This window comes from Schistocerca cancellata, chromosome 4 (genome assembly GCF_023864275.1).
Source record: "Schistocerca cancellata isolate TAMUIC-IGC-003103 chromosome 4, iqSchCanc2.1, whole genome shotgun sequence".
Lineage (NCBI taxonomy): Eukaryota > Metazoa > Arthropoda > Insecta > Orthoptera > Acrididae > Schistocerca > Schistocerca cancellata.
This window is the reverse complement of record NC_064629.1, coordinates 505,216,628-505,241,072: the sequence shown is the minus strand read 5'-3', so window position 1 is coordinate 505,241,072 and position 24,445 is coordinate 505,216,628. Positions and strand designations below refer to the sequence as shown.

Genomic DNA, 24,445 nt, shown 5'->3' with positions numbered 1-24,445 from the left:
AGTTGCTTCATCAGTTCTGTCATACAGTGACATGGTGGAGTTGTGGCATTGTTTCAAAGTTTTTTCACTCGCTGTGTTGCAGAAGCTTTCAATTTTCCTCCAATTATTTTGCAGTCACTGATAGTGGCTTTTCCAGCACCAAATTCAATAGCCAATTTTGTAGCACTTCCCCTATTGCCAAGCCACTTAAGCACATTCAGTTTTTCCTTCAATATACAAGAAATATGTTTTCATTTGCTTCACATTGTACTATACACTATAGCATCTGCTTTATATGTACAGTATTGACCTAATTTATGAATAAAAAGCATGAACGCAGTACTGTATAAGTCAACCTAATTTATTCATTGTACTGTACGTATGGTATTTATTAACAGCAGCCAAACAAACTGTGCTTTAACTCCTCTGAACACTCCTGTAGCAATCAGATACATAGTTGTATTGTTGTAAAGTGTTATGCATTGTATTTGCAATATTGTCACTTCCTCACATTGCAACATTGCCAGTTTCTCACAATGGCGAACTATGTTGCCTAGTGGCTGGTAATCCAATACAGCAGCTGTATTTGTATATGTACAGTATATTTTCTTTGGATAAGCTGAACATTTTTGTTTCCAAACATACCACACTCTCAATTAGTTTGGAATACTGGGGTTCTATTTGCATGCAGTGATAGTATCAAACACTGTTGAAATATTTATTTCTAGATTATGAGTAGAAGACAAAAAAATATGCAATAAAAATTAAACTTATCTATTCCATAAGTATCAGTATTCAGTACAGTATGAGTAAACCAAAGACAACTTAGAATGAATGTTTAATACTGATAATGAGAAATTTTTATTACAGGTACCAAATGGCATGAAAGACGGAAGTTACTGACACCAGCATTTCATTTCAAAATTTTGGAAGATTACGTACATGTATTCAATAAAAACAGTAGAATACTGGTGAATAAATTATCTGAAAGTACTCCAGGTTCAACAGTGAATATTTTCAAATACATGACAACCTGCACACTGGATATTATATGTGGTGAGCTTACAACTTATGTTCAGATTACTGACAAGTCACATATTTTGAGAAACTAAGGTTGATATACATGTTGCAACCAATGAGGAGACCCAGATTTTTATATTGTTCTTAAAAGCCAGTTTCACCAAAATTACTCTTGGTGAACCTGGTTTTTAAGAATAATACAAGTTAAAGTTGACTTACATTTCCAATTTCTTTCAGTATTTTGAAAACCTACACTCCTGGAAATTGAAATAAGAACACCGTGAATTCATTGTCCCAGGAAGGGGAAACTTTATTGACACATTCCTGGGGTCAGATACATCACATGATCACACTGACAGAACCACAGGCACATAGACACAGGCAACAGAGCATGCACAATGTCGGCACTAGTACAGTGTATATCCACCTTTCGCAGCAATGCAGGCTGCTATTCTCCCATGGAGACGATCGTAGAGATGCGGGATGTAGTCCTGTGGAACGGCTTGCCATGCCATTTCCACCTGGCACCTCAGTTGGACCAGTGTTCGTGCTGGACGTGCAGACCGCGTGAGACGACGCTTCATCCAGTCCCAAACATGCTCAATGGGGGACAGATCCGGAGATCTTGCTGGCCAGGGTAGTTGACTTACACCTTCTAGAGCACGTTGGGTGGCACGGGATACATGCGGATGTGCATTGTCCTGTTGGAACAGCAAGTTCCCTTGCCGGTCTAGGAATGGTAGAACGATGGGTTCGATGACGGTTTGGATGTACCGTGCACTATTCAGTGTCCCCTCGACGATCACCAGTGGTGTACGGCCAGTGTAGGAGATCGCTCCCCACACCATGATGCCGGGTGTTGGCCCTGTGTGCCTCAGTCGTATGCAGTCCTGATTGTGGCGCTCACCTGCACGGCGCCAAACACGCATATGACCATCATTGGCAGCAAGGCAGAAGCGACTCTCATCGCTGAAGACGACACGTCTCCATTCGTCCCTCCATTCACGCCTGTCGCGACACCACTGGAGGCGGGATGCACGATGTTGGGGCGTGAGCGGAAGACGGCCTAACGATGTGCGGGACCGTAGCCCAGCTTCATGGAGACAGTTGCGAATGGTCCTCACCGATACCCCAGGAGCAACAGTGTCCCTAATTTGCTGGGAAGTGGCGGTGCGGTCCCCTACAGCACTGCGTAGGATCCTACGGTCTTGGCGTGCATCCGTGCGTCGCTGTGGTCCGGTCCCAGGTCGACGGGCACGTGCACCTTCCGCCGACCACTGGCGACAACATCGATGTACTGTGGAGACCTCACGCCCCACGTGTTGAGCAATTCGGCGGTACGTCCACCCGGCCTCCCGCATGCCCACTATACGCCCTCGCTCAAAGTCCGTCAACTGCACATACGGTTCACGTCCACGCTGTCGCGGCATGCTACCAGTGTTAAAGACTGCGATGGAGCTCCGTATGCCACGGCAAACTGGCTGACACTGACGGCGGCGGTGCACAAATGCTGCGCAGCTAGCGCCATTCGACGGCCAACACCGCGGTTCCTGGTGTGTCCGCTGTGCCGTGCGTGTGATCATTGCTTGTACAGCCCTCTCGCAGTGTCCGGAGCAAGTATGGTGGGTCTGACACACCGGTGTCAATGTGTTCTTTTTTCCATTTCCAGGAGTGTATTTACTCATGGGTAATGATAACTTCTTGATCACTTGTTGCTCAGTTTCATTGTATTTTTAAATTATTAAAACTCTGCTGAAGTATATCGTTTTGTGCAAAATAAAATCTTTCAAAGTTTTTGACCTGTAATTAAAAAATAGGAGCTAAATAGAGTTAAATGAGAAGTAACAGATAGTACATAATATTTTGAACTGGACTGGTATAACTGACTCACATTGTCTGCTGTACAAAGAAATGTAATGGACAACTTTCACAATAGATTATTATGTGAGAAACATGAAGGACAGTGAATGTAAGCTGTGGGATTATAGCCACTCATTATCACTGACTTAATATTATCTGCTAGCCATTATTCAATGTTTTACCAAGTCATATTTTTCTTATATGTTCATTCTGTTAATTCATGTGCACTTTGCATGTGGTTATAACATTTCTATGTTTTGTCATTGTCTGCTTGTGATACTTTCCCAGTATTGTGCCCAAATTAAATAGTTAGTTTGGATCACAAAATTAATGTGCTATATTTTACTTCAGTTTTCAAATTTTACTTGAAACCCTATATTTGAGAGGTAAAGGAGCATAAATTCAATTTCAGCATTTTTTGTTTAAGAACATATTTGTAACACTGACATACTGCATCATTTGTCAAGAAGGATGGTGATCAGTGGCAGCCCATTGCCAATTTAAGCTATCTTAATAGAATATGCAGCCTCTTAACAAATCCTGAATCAGCCAGGGGCTGGTGCAGAATCAATAGTGTATTCAGGATCTGAGATGGAAGGGAGGATCTTTGTGATGCAAGTGATGAAATAGTTTTGAAAGCACACCATCAAGTTGCTCGGGGTGCATACAAAGTTGCTCTGGGTGTATGCACTACTAGCCAGTATCCATTACATGTTCTGGCTGTCTTCAAACAGATAATAAAATGATGTGTATGTTTGTGTTGTGGGGCAAGATGTGAGTTTGGGTTTTGAAGATTTTTTCTGGTGGAGGGGAGGGGGCTGGACTATTGCCCTCTGTTGCCACTTGCTGGGTACATTCTTGAGCAGAACTACTACTCTTCTTCCACAAATCAAGTAGTGTGTGGGCATTATAAACATCGTCTTAAGGTTAAACTGCTGAAATTAGATTTATGCCCCTTTCCCTCTCAGGCACAGAATTTATGACAATATTTCAATAGTGTACAGTAATGTTTGAGAAATATTCTCATCAGTAAGTCAGGAACTTCTGTATTAATTTTGTGCCTCAGTACATACCATCACAGCTTACAGCTATATCAGGAGTTAATGGCTAAAATTAGAGTTACTATTTGTTTTATTCTAGTGCAGTCAGTGAGCTGTCTCATTTATTTACACACACAGAATTTGTGTTCAGAAATATGTGTGGATTGTGATACTACTTCCCTGAAATGCTAAAATCTTGCACAAAACTTTAATATGTATTTGTTGTTAAGCAAGCTGTATCTTTTCATGAACCTCCATTGATATTTTGTGCAAAAGAGGAATGCAAGAAAATATTACATTTCATAAAATATTTTTTTATGTCCACAAGTATTACCAGTGCTCATGTTGGCTGATCATCATTGTGAAAATTCTAAAATAACATCTTTAATGTTTACTCAATATTATTTGTGAATAACTTCACAAATGAGACCATTCAATTATACATTTTACTTAAATGTAGGAACAGCTGGGTTGATAGGCCACTCAGGACATACCGATATAGATTGATCATAGTTTTCCTAAGCCATTATATTCATACAAGTAATACATTCCTCTGCAGAGCCTTTGTGTAATGGAAACAGATTTTGCCATACAATAGTACATGAAATTTAGCTACGTTATGTTGCAATTTACATAATTCATCATGGCCATGGAAATGAAATGGATAAATATTTCTCAGTTTTATTGCTGCATCAGATTTTTTTGCATACACATGCTTTCAATGACTTCCTCTGTCATCATTGTCAGGAGTTAAATGACATACTAATATGACATTGGGTACTTTTATAAATAATCAGCCAAATACTGTCATGAGGATGTCACAAAGTCATGGAACTTCCATATGCTATGTGATGGACATTAATAGTGGCATTGATTCTGTGAGATGGTGGATAACTTTGCTTATTTTCTTATTTCTCTGCAGCCTTTCATCATGTTCTTCTAAAAGAGGCATCAACATAACTTCTGGTAACATATGGAACTTTCATGACTTAGTCTGACTTCAGTGACATAAGTGTGCCAACTACATATGGAAGTACCGCTCTGAAATCACCTATTTGTCTTTAATTTACCACTTATGTGTGCATCACAGTAGTTCCATCATACTAATGTAAAAGCAATGGTTGAATATAAAATATTCCTTAATGCAGGTTATTTTATCATTCTTGTTTTAATCTAGCAGCTTGCTTACTTGACACACATCTCTGCCAATTTAATGTTACTCTTTTTTAATTTCATTGTGTAATATATTTTGTCAATGGTTATATTTAAATATTGTCTTAGTATATAAAATATTTAGAGGTGCATTGAGCATTCTGGACTTTGAAATGACTTTCATACGCATGGACAGTTTTGAATTTGCATGAGAACCCTATGTACCTTTAATGCAAAGGAGCAACCACAGCTAAACCAAGACCAGGCAGATGTCATGTACTGACAGACAGGGTGGTTGTAAAAAATTGCATGAACCAGCAGAAGGAATCACTCATGACTTCCAAGGTGTTACCAGCAGTTCAGCTAGTACAGTGAATGGGTGTACAGAGTTAAAGGAAATGCAGTACAATGGTTGAGCAGCTCCTCATAAGCCACACGTTTCTCTAGTCAGTACTTGAAAACACTTGATGTGGTATAAAGAGTGATGCCATTGGATAGTTGATAGCTAGAAAAAAGTGATTTGTAGTGATGAATCATACTAAATCCTATGTCAATCCAAAGGAAGAGTTTGGGTTTGACAAATTTCCAGTGAACAGTACCTGCTGTCATGAGTATTGCCAACACTGAAGCACTGAGGAGGTGGTGTTATACTATGTGGATTTTTTTAATGGTTAGGGTGTGGTCCCCTTATTATACATATAAAATACTACGTAAAAAAGAATATGGAGACATTTTACAGCTGCGTGGTCTGAGGCATCTTGTCAAGGTCCCCACAGCTCCCCCCCCCCCCCTCCCTCCCCCCATCAGAGATTCAAGTCCTCCCTCGGGCATGCGTGTGTGTGTCGTCCTTAGTGTAAGTTAGTTTAAGTTAGATTAAGTAGTGTGTAAACTTAGTAGGGACCGATGACTTGAGCAGTTTGGTCCATAAGACCTTACCACAAACTTCCAACATTTTACAGCATAGTGTACTGCCTACAGTTGGGAGGTGATGACTGTATCAGCATGCACTATGTCCTAAAACAGCATCTGTGAGGCAATGATCCATGAAAAATATATTCTTGAAATGTACTATGACTGAACATAATGGAACATATCTGGGATGAGTTAGGACATCAATTTCACTCCAAACCCCAGGTTCCAGCATCACTACCTTCTCCAGTTTTGGCCCTTGAGGAAGAATGCGCTGCCATTCCTCCACAGACTCCATTCAAAGTGTCCCCAGTAGAGTTCAATATGTCCTTAAGCTGAAGTCTGGATATACCTCACATTGATGTCCACTAATAGGCATCCAGGTACTTTTGATCAGATAGTTTATATGATCATTCTGCTTTGTGTAAGAACACAGTCACTCCCAAGTATTTGTTACTTGATTGACTTTGGTTGTAAGTTAACAATCCTGTGGTTAAAGACTGCTGCATTTTTGCATTTCATGAAATGAGTGAGTTTGTTTTCTTACAGTAAGATGTAGTTGCCATATTTCCACTAGGCTGATGTTTTTCAAATATGAGAGAAAATAATATTATCTTGTAGGTAACTAAATACATGGTTCACTGAAAGTTTTGTGACATTTTGGGTGAATGTTGATTCCTCCATTTCCAAGAAGGTGATTGGTATTAACACCAGTTGTTAGTAAGTAATGAAAGTTTGACCTTGTTTGGCCTAATTGACAGGGTGCTAACTAACTCTGTCTGAACATGCCTCAGAAGGCCCAATGATACTGATTGACCGTCAAGTCATCCTCTGTTGAAAGGCATCACTGGATGGAGATATGGAGGGGCATGTGGTTAGCACACTGCTCTGCTGGTCATTGTCAGTTTTTATTACTGGAGCTGCTACTTTTCAATCTAGTAGCTCCTCAATTGGCCTCACAAGAGCTGAGTGCACCTCACTTGTCAACAGAACTTCAAAGACCTCAATGGTCACCCATCCAAGTGGTAGCCAAGCCCAACAGTGTTTAACTTTGTTGATATGACGGGAACTGGTTTTACCACTGTGTCAAGGCCATTGGCAATTAATAGTCTGTGAGTCCTTCATTTCTTTAGCTAAGCATGTTAGTTAGACAGAGGCATCAATGAAACTCACATAGGAGTAATACTGTTATTAAGTTTTATGAACCTGAGGTAGGACTTATTACAAATCAATGTTTGGAAGATATGCAGCAGGCTATTGGCGATTCTCCATCTTCCAAAGAAATGCTCTATCATGTGTTAATTCATTCAATCAAGTGTGATACTCTCTCGAGTCGGTTTGGATGAATCGGTAAGAGCTGAAGAGTGTTGCTGCACTTAGCATCAAACTGAATACATGTTTGAAAGCAGATCAGTAGCTGTTTATGACATCCTGAATGACAATATTTGCATTAAAAAGAACTTTATTTGCTGCTTATCACATTTTCCAATGCCACACAAAAAAATTCACAAGTCCAGATAATTCTTCAACTAAGCAATAACTCTGATCTAGCTTTGCATGATTTCTTCCTGTTTCCCAAAGCAAAAGAAATGATTTATGGCAGTCAACTTGTGCCTTCTGAAGCAGCAATACCTAGAAGGAACGTACCTAAGGAACCTCCAAAAGAAATTTAGTGTGAAGATTTTCCCAATTAGTTTGGATGGATGCAGCAGTGCACAGGACAGCAGAGACAGTGCTTCAAAAATTTTGTAAAAGTATAACTAAGTGTAAACATCTGCACTTTGATAACAGTTTCAGAATTTTCAGAGTAATTTGATACTTCACATGCGTAAAGTCTGAGACTGTATCTCAGAATAACCACAAAGTCTTTAAATAAATCATGAACAATAGTGGTCTTATAATGCTTCCAGTAGGCAAACAAAAAATCATTTCTGTGTCTGCTGATGAGTATCTAACATACATTCTTCCTGTTAAGAAGTTCTAAATTTCCAGAAGGCATTCAATACTGCACCACACATCAATTACTAAGTAATATACAATCATATAACATAAATATGTGACTTTCTCATTGAATATTTGACTAATATACTGGATGGCAAATATTCTACAGAAATGAAAATAATACCTCTTGTGGCTGAAGGAGGTGTAATAGGATCTCTAATGTTCTCAATATACATAAAAAATATCAGATAGGATCAGCAGTGCTATAAAAGTCTTTATTGCTATGATGCAGCTGTCTGCAAGAAATTATCACTGTTGGACAAATACAAGGGAATACAGAAAGCTTTGATCAAAATTTCAATTTGTTGTAATGAATGACAGTTTTCTTTAACTGTGAATAAAAGTAAGATACTGCCAATAATAAAGAGAAAGAACCCAATGGTTTCAGTTACAAGATTAGTGGTGGAAAATTAGAGTAAGTCACATTGTATAAATATTTAGGGATAATAGTAAGAAGTGATATGAAATGGATCTACCATTTATAATGAAAGGCAAATGGAAAACTTCAGTTTCTTGTAAGGGTTCTAGGATAATACAATAATCCTGTAAAGGAAATCACATACAAGATACTAGTGTATCCTTATCTAGAACACCATTCCAATGTTGGGAATCCTTATCAAGCAGGCATGACAGTAAACATCTAACGGGTTCAGAGATGCAGTGTCAGGAATATAATAGGGCAGTATAGCCCATACAGAAGTGTAACACTAGTGCTCAGAGAACCACCATAATTGCATGTCTTGCATAGGGATCATGAGTATAGTATAAGGGAGTTTAGAGAACATTCACATAAATATAGACAGTTCTGTTTCCCTTGCTCACTACAGGAATGCACAGGACAAAAATTAATATTGGTATAATGTACCCTCCAGTACCCTGTACAATAACATACCAGATATCTATACAGGGTTATTACAAATGATTGAAGCGATTTCACAGCTCTACAATAACTTTATTATTTGAGATATTTTCACAATGCTTTGCACACACATACAAAAACTCAAAAAGTTTTTTTTAGGCATTCACAAATGTTCGATATGTGCCCCTTTAGTGATTCGGCAGACATCAAGCCGATAATCAAGTTCCTCTCACACCCTGCGCAGCGTGTCCCCATCAATGAGTTCGAAAGCATTGTTGATACGAGCTCGCAGTTCTGGCACGTTTCTTGGTAGAGGAGGTTTAAACACTGAATCTTTCACATCACTATGTGTGAAACTTGCCCGCACGCGTTCAACCGTTTCTTCGCTCACTGCAGGCCGACCCGTTGATTTCCCCTTACAGAGGCATCCAGAAGCTTTAAACTGTGCATACCATCGCCGAATGGAGTTAGCAGTTGGTTAATCTTTGTTGAACTTCGTCCTGAAGTGTCGTTGCACTGTTATGACTGACTGATGTGAGTGCATTTCAAGCACGACATACGCTTTCTCGGCTCCCGTCGGCATTTTGTCTCACTGCGCTCTCGAGCGCTCTGGCGGCAGAAACCTGAAGTGCGGCTTCATTCGAACAAAACTTTATGAGTTTTTCTACGTATCTGTAGTGTGTCGTGACCATATGTCAATGAATGGAGCTACAGTGAATTTATGAAATCGCTTGAATCATTTGTAATAGCCCTGTATATAGATGTAGATATTGAGTCACAAATATTGCTAGATATGTATACCTTCTGTTTTTCTGACACAATGACTGCTCCATAAAATTTCCAGCATACAGCCTTTAATGCAGCAGGCTAGATATGTTTTATAAACATTTGTCTTTAATATGTTTTGGTCCCATAGTGAAACTGAAGCTTTTTAAATATCCAGAAATGTCCACATTTACATATACACTCAGAAAGCCAATATGCACTACATGATAGAGACGACTTTGTACCAGTATCATCCAGTTCCTGTCCTGTCCATTCATGAAGGGAATGTGAGATATTTTAATGCCTTTTTTCACCCCACAATCTTTCTTATTTTACCCTCATGATTCCTATGTGAGACATAATATGGAGCCAATGTAAGTGTGGTACTGTCTACCATGAAAACCAGTTCTCTAAACTGACCAAAAGTATTTTGTGACTGCATCACTTTTATTGGAGAAATCTCATTTAAGTGTTGTTTGAGGCCTCCCGAGATGTTAATTGCTTGAATAGTTCATGGATGTTGTGTTAGATAGCAGCTGCCTCATGGAGATATTATGCAGTTTCACACAACACTATCCAATGCAACACATTTTTACCATTTAAACAATCCTGTTGAAGTTTCCTAGGCATTTCTGTTACACTTTTGAATAGACTGTGTCATATGTATGGACCAGTTCAGGAGTTTTTCTTTTTTTTTCTTTTTTTTAAAAAAATAGCTAAATTGTTTTCCGTGCTCTCTTACAACCATGGGAATCATTTCTTTGTCCAAGAAATCTGTAAAAAAAAACTAAGATTAAGAGTGATGTTAATTTGTATGAAATTTGTATTGAGCCTTACAGAGACAGAGTGTACATCAAGCACAGAGGCAGTCTTGCAATTTAATCACAATGTGGTCTGTATGTTATGCCATTTCTGCTCAGTAAACACTTAGTGTCTCATCATTAATTTTAAAGTCTGGCACACCCATCTCTTAACAGAGTAGACAAATGTTTTGACTGGAATTCACATTTACCTGGTTGGAGGGAAGCACTGAGTCACAGACAGACACTATTAAAAGACTTCTAAAGTTTTAGCTTGTAAACAAAAAAGTCCTTCAGACATGAAAACACACACAGACAGACACACACACACACACACACACACACACACACACACACACACACACACACACACACACAGAGAGAGAGAGAGAGAGAGAGAGAGAGATACACACTTGGCTGCTGTCTGTGGCTGATTGGGCCCAACTGTGGGCTGCACCTCACCTGAGTGGCCATAGACAGTAGCCAAGTGTGTGTGAACCATACTTGTGTGTGTGTGTGTGTGTGTGTGTGTTTTCTGCTTCTAAAGAAAGAGTTTTTTTTTTTTTTTTTTTTTTTTTTTTTTGTCTGGAAAGTAAAAGTTTATGAGTCTTTTCATTGTGTCTGTCTGCAGGTCATGCTTCCTTCATGTGGTGAAGAGCAATCTATCCTTTTCATGTTGTTGTTCCATCCTGCCATGGTTTTATTTGATGGTTTACACTGTACTCACATGATACTGGCTACACAGCCAAAACTGTGCAGTCTAAAATCCAAACTAAATGCATACTTAAATTTGACAGTCAATGAAGAAGATGTTGCCTTTTTTGCCTTTGTGTGTTATTGTACTTTTAGCTTCCTTTCGTTGTTGCAGATATGCACAGTATTTTTAGTTGTTTGCCAACTGAATGCAACAATAGTCTGTGTTTTCCCTTATTCATATGTCTTTTTCATTTTGCTTTATCCAATAGCTCTTTCATAACATTCCAGTTTTCATCAAAATGTCTATATTTACGAGTGCAATGAAGACTAGCTCGAAGCTGCAATGTGATCTATTTTGAGTGTGTTTATGAGAACAGTATTTTTAAAATCTGAAATTTGTATCAGAAGTTTTGCCATGATTGTGATACCATGAATCTGAATTTTTTTTTTAATTTAGTGTGATGCAACTTAAACATGGATTAAATCATAAATTAACAGTTGTAGTCTTCTCAGTGGAAGAAATCCTTACAGGACTGGAGGCCCAGCATATTTAATATGCCTGGATGAAACACCATCTCTCTATATCTTCCTTATTTCTCCATATTCCTTTTCCCAACTTTTCATAATGTTTCTCCATGTTCTCTTTGCAGTCTGTTGATAATTTATGGTCAGCAGTATGAATGCAGACTTATTTAGTCAGTCAGCTAAGCCTTACAAAACTGGAAAACATTCATGCCATACTGGCACAAATCAGCCTATATTTTAAAACAAAGATGGCATCTTATTTTACACTTATCAGTTTTCACTCTCGTTAATCACTAGATGGTGTGTTACCTGAGTTCATTAAACAATGAGGAAGGAAAGCGTCACAATGGCTACTACAGTTTTACAATAAAACTGAGCCGAAAAATTTCTCAGCATTTTAAAACTGCAAAAACTATAGTTATTTCAAGCCAGGAAAACCTAAAGAAGACCTAATGAACTATCGTCTAATCACACTACCAAGTATCTGTAACAGGATGCTGGAAACATTCTGTATAATGGAATATATATATGGGCATGGGATCGGTAATTGGGATATAGAAAACTTAATTCCATATATGTTGTAGCTTGTATATATTTACACTTGATACTGCACCCGTACAAAATGAAGTATAACAAAGAACTGACTAAAGTAAAGTTAAGATGGAGGCTTGGCAGAGCACTTAGAGTTCACAGATATTACGTTTCTGATCGATACAAACTATCGATGCCACACAGCCCCTCCCCCCCCCCTCCCCCCAACCACCCCCCCTCCCGCAGCATGGAGTACTACAGATGTCCAAGGGTGAGGGCGTGGGGGCGTCGACGTCGATAGAAATCGTGCGCGTAGGCAGGTGCACCACAGGTACTTCCATCTCGAACAACGTGGGTTGTGCTGGCGGAGCAGCGAGAGGCAGGTCCAATTCATAGTCAGTAAGCCACCATGGCCGGATGAGATGGCGGCCGGCCCGGGAGTAAGCAGGTGGGTCAGTCGACGGCGAGGTGGAGGCATGTGTGGCCCTTAAGTGGATTGAGCCGTCCATAGAAATGAAAGCACGTAGAGATGCTCGGTCACACTCGCCCGGGAGTGTGAGGTTGTGTGCAATGTTGATGTGTAAGGGACCGTCCGATGGCAGGACCTCAGTATCTGTCAAAAGAATGAGCACTATAGAAACGTTGTTCCCTCAGTGCGGCAGCACGCTACAGGACAAACTGATAGTAGGTTTGTGTGTCTTCAATATTGGAGGTGAGGGCGCGAAAATTGCACAAAGTGAAACAGGGGGCGAGGTCGGGAAACCAGTGAACAGTGGTGAACAATCTTCAGTGGAAGAGGTGTGCGGTGATGTTGATATGATCACATCTTCATTCTCGATCAAGGATGGATCATCTGTAGAGTCCTACTGCAGCAGTGTGAGACCATCATGGTAGACGAAAGCCGGTGTGCGCTCTTTAATCATGATACCAAAAGTCATGTCCCCCCGTCACAGGACCTTGTAGGGGCCAAGATAAGGAGGTTGAAGAGGCTGCCTAACTGCGTCATCATGCAGCATGACGTCGGAGCAGTCGGAGAGTGTGGTGAGAACATAAGTCTCAGGCGGTGAGAGACTGATGGGCGGGTGCAACTGTGTTTGTTGAAAATGCATGCGCATCTGGGTAATGAAATCTGGTGGTGGTGGGGGGGGGGGGGGGTAGATCCTCGCTAACCTGGGAAGAATAACTTCCCCCGGTAGGACCGGATTCTCGCCAAAAACAAATCGAAAACAAATTCGGATATAGTCCCCTGTAGGTCAGGTTTATAGGTCGAGCGTAGACCAAGTAGCACCCACGGGAGAGCTTCCAACCAGAGACAATCATGGCAGCGAAGGGCCGTCTTGAGGGTGTGGTGCCATCTCTCCACCAACCCATTGCTTTGTGGGTGATAGGTGGTAGTGTGTATTTTTTTAATATCGCAGATATTGCAGAGGATGGTGACAAGGGAGGATTCGAGCTGTCGATCCTGATTGGTGGTGATAGTGGTCGGGCACCCGAAACGAGCAATCCACGAGCCAACAAAAGCCTTGGCTACTGTCTCGGCAGTAATGTTAGGGAGAGGGACAGCTTTGACACAGCGAGACAAACGGTCGATAGTTGATAAGATATATCTATGGCCCTCCGAAGGAGGAAATGGCCCAATCAGATCAATATGTACATGGCACAATCGTCCTGCGCGGGGATGTCGAACGTGCTCAGAGGCGGGGAGGTGTGGCGGCTGATCTTGTTGCGCTGGCAAGCGATGCAGCTGCGTGCCCAGGTTTGACAGTCCCGTTTGATATTCTTCCAAACAAAACATTCTGACACGAGACATGTGGTGGCTCGAACGCCCAGGTAGGTTAGTTTATGCAGGGCATCGAAAACCTGTCGGCGCAGCTCGGGTGGGAGCAAAGGACGTAAGGTGCCGGTCGAAGAATCACACACACCTCGTCGGAAACGCCAGGAAATTTAGCCTTTGTGAAAACAAGTGATGTTTGTGGGTCTCGTAGGAGAGCCTGAGAATCTTCGTCAGAAGCTTGGAGGGGGGCCAGATCGGAAAGATCAACGATGTGGGAAACAGCAAGAAATGCGCAGCGACGTTATCTGCACCCCTGATGTAATGGACGTCGGTTGTGAAGTGGCGGTAACGTCGAGGGGGTGGGTCCTCAGGTGGGTTGCAGAACGCTTCTGCCAGTGGTTTTTGATAGGTGAGGACGACAAACGAACGTCTCTCGGCGTCGGGGCGGAAATGTTTGATTGCCTCGTAAACAGCAAGGAGCTTTCTATCGAATGCGGAATATTTTCTATGAGCTGTAGATAGTTTCTTGGAGAAGAAATGAAGCGGAGAAATCATGTCACCCTTGCGTTGTTGCAACACTGCCCCCACCGCGATGTCGCTGGCGTCAGTAGTGATGAATAACTCAGCCGAGGGGTCGGGGTAGGCGAGCGTCACAACGTGAGCTAAAGAAGTCTTCAGAGCTTTGAAGGCCTCTAGCATCGGAGCAGTCCAAGAGACGGGTTTTATACCGGAAGTTTGTTTGCCTGATAGCGAGTCCATCAGGGGTGCCTGAACAGCGGAGGCGGAAGGCAGATGGCGACGGTAGTAATTGATGGTGCCGTGGAAACGGCGTAGCTCTTTGTAAGTAGCTGGGGGCGGCAGAGACGTGATGGACTGCACACGAGATTTGAGAGGCTTTATTTCGTCAGCGGAGACGGTGTAACCTAGGAAGGAGACTGACGTCTGGGGCAACTGAAACTAGTCTTTGTTGACCTCGACACCGTTGGAGTTCAAGGTCTGGAGGACCATAGACAGATGATTTTCATGTTCCTCCGCTGAGCTGCTGAAAACGGCTATGTCGTCCAGATAAGCAAAGCAAAACTCGAACTGTCACAAGATAGAGTCAATGAAATGTTGCCACGTTTGCGCCGCATTCTTTAGGCCGAACGGCATGAAGTGATATTGGAATAAACTGAGTGGCGTGATAATAGCCGTCTTAGGAATGTCTTCTGGCGCCACGGGAATCTGGTGGTAGACGTGTTTACAGTCAATAACACGGAATATTGTGGCGTCCGATAACATATGAGTGAAGTCATTGATGTTCGGCACTGGGTAATTGTCCATGATGGTACGAGCGTTTAAGCATCTGTAATCGCCGCACATGCGAAAAGCTCCGTCGTGTTTAGGGACGAGGTGGATTGGTGAAAACCAGTTGTTGTGTGAAGGTTGCAGAACATCTGCCGCCAAAAGTTCATTAATCTGCTGCCGGGCCGCGCGCAACTTGATAGGGTGGAGGCGTCGGACCTTATGCCTAATAGGAGGGCCGGCAGTGGTAACTATCTTATGTGTCATTCCATCAGTGACGGAAGAAACTGAGAACTGCACATGACATTGGTTAACGTCCTAGAGCTGAGTCTTCGGACGAGTAGGGCACGACGAGGTGTTGTCGTTAGCACGAGTGGGGAAAGATAGCACGAAAGTCACATGTCTCTTATGCAAGCGTGGCGTGCACTTGTGTGGAGGGGGAGGATGCACGCGCAGCGCGACTGTCCACTGTTAACCTTGCACTGGACAGTGGCGCAGGCGAGAGCAGCGCTGGCGTCGCACATGGGGCCACAATGGCCACTGGGTCATGTGGCCGGTGAGTGAGAGAGGGGGAATGCTTATCAACATGCGCGGTAGCTGTCTGAGAGGTGGGTGTGGTCGAAACGCGCATGCAACTGTCATTAGCACCACTGTTTGAAACACACGGCACTGGATGAGGCGAGCGCGATGGGGGGGGGGGGGGGGGGGTTGGAACGACACATGCAAGTAAAGTTTGTGGACTAACCTGGTGAGCCGGCCGGTGTGGCCGAGCAGTTCTAGGCGCCTCAGTCTGGAACCGCGCGACCGCTACGGCCACAGGTTCGAATCCTGCCTCGGGCATGGATGTGTGTGATGTCCTTAGGTTAGTTAGGTTTAAGTAGTTCTGAGTCTAGGGGACTGATGACCTGAGATGTTAAGTGCCATAGTGCTCAGAGACATTTGAACCAACTAACCAGGTGAGAGTTTGAGCTACACTCGGCCGAGCAATCTTGTTTAGGTGGCGGCGCCATGGATTGCAGTTGCAGAAGCGAGGTACGAGCCGCAACAACCTCGTTATACGTGGATACGACGCATTGTTTCAGCTTCTCGTTGCCCTGCCGGAGTTGCGTCACTGAGTCGTATTCTGAGAGTAGGTCGGTAATGCAGGTCACAATGTTGTGGTGGAAACAGAGTGTTGGACGTAGATGCGGGTGCACAGTATGAGAGTGTTCGTAGGATGGTGGAGCACTGAACCCTGTACAGCGTTCGGAGATAGTTCATAATGAGACAGAAAATCCATACCAAGGATCAGTTCATCAATGTCGGCAATGGAGAACATCCACGGAAAATGTAGAGAAGGAGATGGAGTCACCGTAACCTTTATTGAGCCTGATGTAGGTAACGTTGACATGTTGACAGCTCGTAGAAGTGACTTCATCTGTGAAGGAGTGGGTGGAGCCATCGAAGTAGGTATGATCGACACGTCAGCACCAGTGTCGACCAGATGCAATGTCAGTCACATAGAGACGACCACTGGGCCTGGCGGACGAGTGAACAGAGTGTTATGTAGAGGACACCTGTTAGGTTCTCCACAGAACTCGGCGACTCTTAGTTCCTGTGGTTGGCGTTTGGGTGTTACAATGGCAACCTGCACTTCTTGGCGTCATTGCCGAACACTTTGTGGTATCAGCAGAAAGGGTGAGCAGGGTGAGGAGGAGGTGGGGACTGCGACAGTGGGGGCAGCTTGTCTTTGTTGATATGTTCCGGTAAATAGACCAGTACATAAGGTGCGTGGGCGATCCTGAAGTGCTCGGACAGCGGAGAGAGTGAGCAGACACTGCCAGGAGAAGTAGATGAGGTGATGGTGGAGCACACCCTGCCTCTGTCAGCTGAAGGTCGGTATGCGGGGGTGGCTGTGCTGACGAATGGTGTGGAATGAACCAACTGATGTTGCCGCAGCAGTGAATACAACTGGTCAGCGATGCATAAGCGAGAGCCGATGGACTCGAGCGAGTGTGGTAACAGATGGATCTGTAGATTGGTAGGTAGTCTGGCAGACCACACAGCCTGTAGCGTGGCGTCAGGCATGGTATGCTCATTCACGAGCGATCGAAGGCGGCGCCAGAGTTGTGAGGGGGTGTGTTCCCCCAGGTGCTCCTCGTAGAGAATCTTCATTATTAATTCTTGTGGCGAGCAGGCAAGTCTTCTTTGCAATTCGTATTTTGATGCAGGCGGCGGCGAAAGGAGCAGGTCACAAATCAAATCCGACTGGTCGTGGAGGTGTGTGACGAGGCAGAGAAACTTTGAGTTGTCGTCAGACACATGATGTAACTCGAACAGATGCTCGGCGAGCGCGAACCACGATGCTGGGTTGTCTTTGTATAAGGGCGCTAGCTTCGGCAGGCTGCCAGGAGGGGGTGACGATGGTGGCTACGGTGTCTCCTGGGGTAGTGGCTGAACTGAGGTTAAGTCAGAGGCCGGCGCGATAGGCCCGGGTTTAAACCAGGCAAGCGAATCCGTAGGAGCGGCAGCTGGCATAGTTGACTGTGTGTCACGAAAACACGGCGCGGCAGGCACGGACGGAACCGTGGAAACAGGAGGATGGACGACACATGAGGGGGGCCCAGAAACTGGACCGTGAGCATGATGCATAACATGCCCGTAGTGCATGTGGAAGGGCCCTGAGGCGAGGTAAGGGGTCCATGTTACGCAAAACACTGAATTGTGCATGTAAATTAGACACAACTGGAACACCACGTGTGTGGAACAGATCCGGCGTGGCTTGTAGTAATGGTGGCGTAGCACACGGCCCGACAGTAACTGATGTAGCATGATGGTGGGTGGCCAAACACATGTTCGAATAGAGATCACTTTGTTGTTGAAACACTCGATTAGAAGAGACACAAGTCGAAACATTTTTCAGTTCACATTTCACTGTCGGGTGGGCATAATCCGGTGACATGAAGCCTGAGTCCATTGTTTGCTCTAACAGTGTAGTTGTCGACCGTTGAAAATTAATGAGGTTAGCACACAGCATTGGTTGAGAACGCGAATTTCTGTGCGTAAATAATGAATACGCTGTTGGCGAAGAAACGACGAAACTCGGTGAGCGGAGTTGTGCTTCCACATTTTCGAGTAAGGCATTGTTTGGCATGGTCATTGTGTAGTGCATATAACCTTTTGCATAAACACTGGCGTGGAAGACGAGAAACACGAACGAACTGCGGGGTTACCACTATGGGAATGGGATTGGTAATCGGGATATAGAAAACTTAATTCCCATATATGTCGTAGCTCGTATATATTTACACTTGATGCTGCATCCATACAGAATGAAGTATAACAAAGAACTGACTAAAGTAAAGATGGATGCTCGATAGAGCACTTAAAGTTTACAGATATTAAGTTGCTGGTCGATACGACCTATTGATGACACATATACAGCAACTGATGCCATAACCAACATACACCAAGTAGGATTTCATGCGAATCAAAGCTGCTGTGAGTAAGTTCTCACATTAACATCATACATGGAAGCAGGATTTCAAAAGAAAAAGAAAACCTCAGTGGCATTTATTAACTTCGCAACAGCATATGACACCATGTGGTTGGATGGAGTAATGTATAATCTAAATCACACCCTTTCAAGCTCCAAGATCACAGCACTAATGCAAAACCTGTTTAAAAACTGCACTTTTAAAGTTAAAAATGGATAAACTACAAGTGAATCCTATTCCATAAAGAATAGTTTCCCATAGGATTCAGATTTGGTCCCACTTTTATTTAATTTGTACACCAACAAGATAGTCACCACTAAGCCTGTAAAGTTTAGCTACGCTGATGATGTAGTAATAGCAACTCAGAGCAACCTATTCAAAGAAGATGAACAAATACTTACCAGTGATCTACAAAAGCTTGACCAATATTACAAAAATCAAAGACTTTGCCAGAAGCATAATAAACCAGAAGTCAGCTCATTACAAATAACCGAAAAAGGACTGAATGTAATCTTCAACAACAAAAAGTTACAGCATAGTTGACAACCTGAATATTTGGGTGTGCCTCTGACATTTAGAAAACATCTGAAATTAACAGGACAAAAGCTAAAATCAGAAAATAATATGTTTAAGAAACTGGCTGGTGCTAGCTGGGGGTCTACTGCTGACACCTTGAGAACTACAGCTCAAGCACCCATTTATGCTATACTGGTATCCTGTTCTCATGTATGGAATAGAAATAGCTATATCAGTAAAATGTATATCCAATTAAACAACAAAATGAGGACCATGACAGGAACTCTTAAATCCACACCAATAACCAAATTTCTGGTGACTTCGAGGAATACCACATGAATGGACAAAACTCAAGAGATCCACAGATCAGTTCATGAAACAGAGAACAATTTACTTGAGATTGACAAAAATCTAGAAACCAGTCTGGGTCAAAAATGGCCAAATCACCCCACAAAGCTTTGTTCCAAGAAAAGAATGGAGAAATCACTGGACATCATTTCGTTGTCATAAGAAGTTAAATAAAACAGATTCAACCTTTAAACCCTCATGAGTGAACCAACTGAGGAAGATACAGAGCACCCTCAACCACGTCAGAACTGGTCATACAGTGACCAAAGCAACACAATGTAAGTGGGGAATGATTGACTATGAACAATGCAACTGTGGAACAACAGAACAAACATTGGACCACGACCATCTGTGAGCACCTGGAAAGTGTGCAGATGAAACACCTGCAATAGTCACTGTTTTGAACTGACTTCTTGTACCTTGCATCAACTTGTGAGGATTTTTCCCTACCTAATTCACTAAAACTGAATATAATGTAGCACAGTGTGGCACGATAGATGCTGTATAAAGAACTATTCCACATGTGCTTGGAAAAAAGTGACATTTTTATTTAAAACTGAATTTCTACATGAAAGGAACATGAATTAGTGGATTAGACTCACGGATTAATGGATTCACTACGCAAAGTTACCACCTTGACCCAGCATATCCACCAGTGCCACACGGAATTCCTACCAACACGAGATGCAGGATCAATCATCTCTCACAGGAAATATCAGTGGCAAGGTCAAGAACGGAGTCTATATGGCTATCACACATGAATTGACAGCGATGATGGGCAGACTTTTATGGTACACATGTAGGCGCAAAATGCTGGCTTTTGGAATGTTTTGCAGCGTGAACTTTCAGTTACTCACTGGGTTCCATAGCAGCTGTAGAGATTGCATGCAAAGGAGGAACATTAAGCATGATGGTAAGTGTCTCAATCTCAAACATGTTATCATGTGGCATGTCTGTTGAGCCTTGGGTGTCTGACTGAATTGATGCTGACAGCACAAGGAGAAGAGCCAAACTGAGGGAAGCTAAGATAGCGGACACCTCACCAGATCCCAAGCTACCTCCTTCAAACTGGTAGCCAGCGACCATAGTATCTAGTCACTTGGCAGAAATGACAGCTTGTGGCGGAAGTTGGTGTGCAAAAAAAATTTGCTGCGTTAGCAGATGGCCACAGCAGTCTAGGAATGTGTGCAGATGCTAGGGGCGATGAGTGGCTAAGGGCCACCACAAAGTCCCCCCCCCCCCCCCAACCCTCTCCTCCTCGCCATGAGAGCGGAACTCAGACAATGGGTGAGGTGACGATGATGAAAGCTGGTAATAGTTAAATGATGTTGTCCAGTGGTTAGGCAGTGGTTGGTGGTGTCGACACTCCAGATACCAGTCATGCAACAGAAGCAAGCACCAGACGTTGCAGTGCTACATGTGAGGTGAGTGGAGCGGCCAGCTGTCAGTAGTGTCAGCCAGCTGTGAGACAGTATGCTCCAGTGTAGTGCCAATAATGAGCACAAGTGATGAGTAAGCTGGTGGTATGGGGAGGAGGGACAGGAGAGATCAGACCTGTTCAGCCTAGTGCTGTATCCTGTGCTGTGCACACAGGTTTGAGGAGGCGCTGGGCATGGTTTGAGCATGGGTGGAGGAGGCAGGGTCATGGTGGCATTGCTGTGGGGCTACGAGTAGGGGCTGACGATTGGTTGACCAATTTTGAGAGGTGAGGACATACATGCCATATGCTGTGGGCATACACAGCTGTTGTCTCCACAGTGAGGATGGGTGGTTGCAAGTCTGGGGCATGGCATTGCTGGCATGTGAACTAATGCTGCTGTGGGACAGAAAGGGTTGGCAATGTGACATTAGGGGTGCAATTGGCTGCTGGCGATGGCAGAGGGTTCTCGGCTCAATTTCGGTGGAAGCAGTATTGGTGGCAGTGGTGCTGGCCCCATTGGTGGGTCTAGTGTCATCAGCAGCACTGGCTTTGGCTGTGGCATGCACCTGCATGGTTCCGATGAACATGGTAGGTGGGCTGCGCGGTGTGAGATCTGAGAGTATATAGGCAAGCTTCAGCCTATTGATTGAAATGCTCTTAGTGGTGCTGCAGATATGTCTTGGAGTTTCGCTTCAGGACCTGGTGGAGACAGGAGTAGTGCAGACAATGCAGGAGCTGGTGAACATCAATACACAGCACAAAATGAGTGCATCAGGTGAGGTCGCCATGAATCAATGTCCAGCATTTTCCGTGGCACTGGGGATGGGTGGGCCGCAGGTGGGTCATATGGTCCTGCAAGATGGCGATGAATTAAGGCTGGATGTTGTCTGTGGACAGGTCAGCGGGCTCTAGGATGTCACTCAGCATGACGAGCAGCATGCCATAAACAAGGTCAGAGGCTGATATCCCAAATGGATCTTGCGAGCGATGTGGTGCCTTGGAAGTACTAGCAGTAGGGCAGTGGTCCACCTGCTGTTGTGGCAGGTGAGAGCAGACTTCAAGGTATGGTGGAGCCATTCCACTATGCCATTGGCAGCAGGGTGTAGCTCGATGTCAGATGCAGGTCGGCACTGCAAAGGTCTGTCAGTGCCCAAAAAGGGCTGCTTTAAATTGGTATCTGCAGTCCATTGTGATATGGTGGTGGCAGCAGAAATGGGCAATCCTGGGAAGACGGAAGCAGTGGCTACCATGGCAGCGGTGACATTGGGTATCGGCGTTGCCTGAGGCCAGTGGGTGAATCTGTTCACTATGGTAAGGAGGTAGTTAGCCAATTATATCCATGTGAGCATGAGTGAAGCGATGCCTGACGTCTGGGAAGGCGGAGATTGGTGCGTGTATGTGGTGGCTGACCTTAATGCACTGACAAGAGAGGCAGGTGCGGAGCCAGGTCCTGCAGTCCCTCTGAATACCTGACCATAGGAAACGTTGCATTACCAGAGGAGTTGATGTGCACATGCCAGAGTGTGTCAAGCTGTGCAACAGGTCAAATGTGACCTTACAGAAGGCAGTGGGCCAGAATAGGCATGGTGAGCTGGTGGACACATCACACGAGATACTGCAGTTTGAGCTGACATATGTTGATGGTGGAGCCTGGAAGCAGCACCCAGCGGTTGCTGGGGGAGTTCCAGACCATGTTCCTGGGCGGTGCTAAGTGTGTCGTAATCCAAAGAAAATGCAATGGCGGAAGTGTGGATGAGGCGGCTGGTGACAATGTTGTCAATTCTAGCGACATGACATATGCCAGTAGTAAATTCAGAGATGAACGACAGCTGCTGGAATTGACGTGGGGAGCACTGGTCATAGTCTTTTGTGAGGGCAAACGTGATAGACTTGTGGTCAGTGAAGACTGTGAAATGATGAGTCTCCACCAATGGCTGAAAGTATTTGATTGCCTCATAGATGGTGATGAGCTCTCTGTTGTATGTGCTCCAGGGTTGCTGAATGGCAGAGAGGTTGCTGGAGAAAAAGGTGAGCAGCTGCCATGTGTCGCTGAAATGTTGCTGCAGGAAAGCGTTAATCACTGTCTGGCTTACACTGATGCCAAACGGGGCGATGGAGAGAGGGTGGGTGAGCAAGGTAGCATCCGCCAAGGCACAACAGGCACCAGAGAAACTGCTTTCCATTTGTGGCGTCCACAGCACTGACTTGTTGCCCTTTGTTTTGATGGCATGAAGGGCAGTGGTGAGTGGCTCCTGCATAGCAGCTGCATTCCTCAGATGCTGGTAGAAAAAGTTTAGCGTGCCAAGGAAGCAGCAGAGATCCTTGAATGTCTCTGGTCGCGATATTTCGAGGATGGCTTGCACCTTGTCGGGCAGGGGATGTGAACTGGTGGAGAAGATGATGTGGTTCAGGAATACCACCTCGCTGGCACCAAGAGTGCAATTTCCTGTGTTGATGATGAAGCCAGCGTTCTGGAGGCGTTAAAAATATTTTGGTTATTGTGGACATGCTCACAGTGTTCCTTAGGCATAACGGAAAAAAGAGTACATGGTTCATGTAGGCGACACAGCAGGGCAAGCCTCGCCAAACACTGTCCAAGAAACGCTGCCATGTTTGGACAGCATTATGGAGGTGGAAGGTCATGAAGGTGCTCTCTTAGAGACCAAATGGTGCGATGATGGCGGTCTTCTGGATGTCCTTGGATGCGACTGGAATCTGTATGACAGCCTTGGTGGAGTCAATTGTGCTGAAAATTGTACCCCAGCCAGTGAGTTGTTGCAGCTGTGTAATAGTGGCATCGAATACCAGTCAGCGGTGCTATGGGCCTCTAACTTCCGGTAATCACTGCATGGGCGCCAGGGGCCATGCTTCTTCTTGGAAAGTTGAAGAGTGGGCACCCACAGGTTCTTCAAAGGATGCAGCATGCCAGTGGCAAGCAGCTCGCTAAACGTGGCCTAGGTGGTCTTGAGTTTGTGCGGTGCAAGAGACCATGGCTGGTAGAAGATGTATAGTCCAGGGGTGGTGTCAGTGTAGTGGACACTTGAATGACAGACCTTCTGAGGCGAGCTTGACGGGATTGCGAGTGCAGGAAATTGCGCCAGGAGGTGAGCGTATGGGCTGGATTTATGCCACCTGTTTCACTTCGAAGAAAACAGTAAAAAAATGGTGCACTTTATTAACCTCATCTCCCTGTATTGCTGTAAGCGCCAGCTGACAACATCCAGAAGCAGATGGCGGCGCCTGATGAAGCCCACTCTGATAATAGTGTCATGACTTCGGTGGCTTCTGAGACAAGTTACTCACAACTTTCTTACTACCCGTAACAAACCTGTATTTACTCTGCAACATAATTTTAATGGCGACCTCTTATCATCTGTATAGTGACTACATATGAGCTCAATAAAATTTTGCACCTAAAATCAGTGTAATAACAATATCAATAAAAATAATAATAACAAATGTTGCCATAATCTTTATTCTTTGTTGCTTT

At 44.0% G+C, this 24,445-nt stretch overlaps 1 protein-coding gene across 1 annotated transcript in view; it reads left to right on the top strand.

The window, feature by feature from the left end:
- LOC126184708 (cytochrome P450 4c3-like) overlaps positions 1-24,445 on the top strand; it is a 151,890-nt gene that overhangs the window by 56,532 nt on the left and 70,913 nt on the right. Inside the window, exon 4 of the mRNA XM_049927228.1 lies at positions 850-1,035. Within this exon, the coding sequence (XP_049783185.1) occupies positions 850-1,035 (186 nt within the window). The remainder of the gene's footprint in view (positions 1-849; positions 1,036-24,445) is intronic.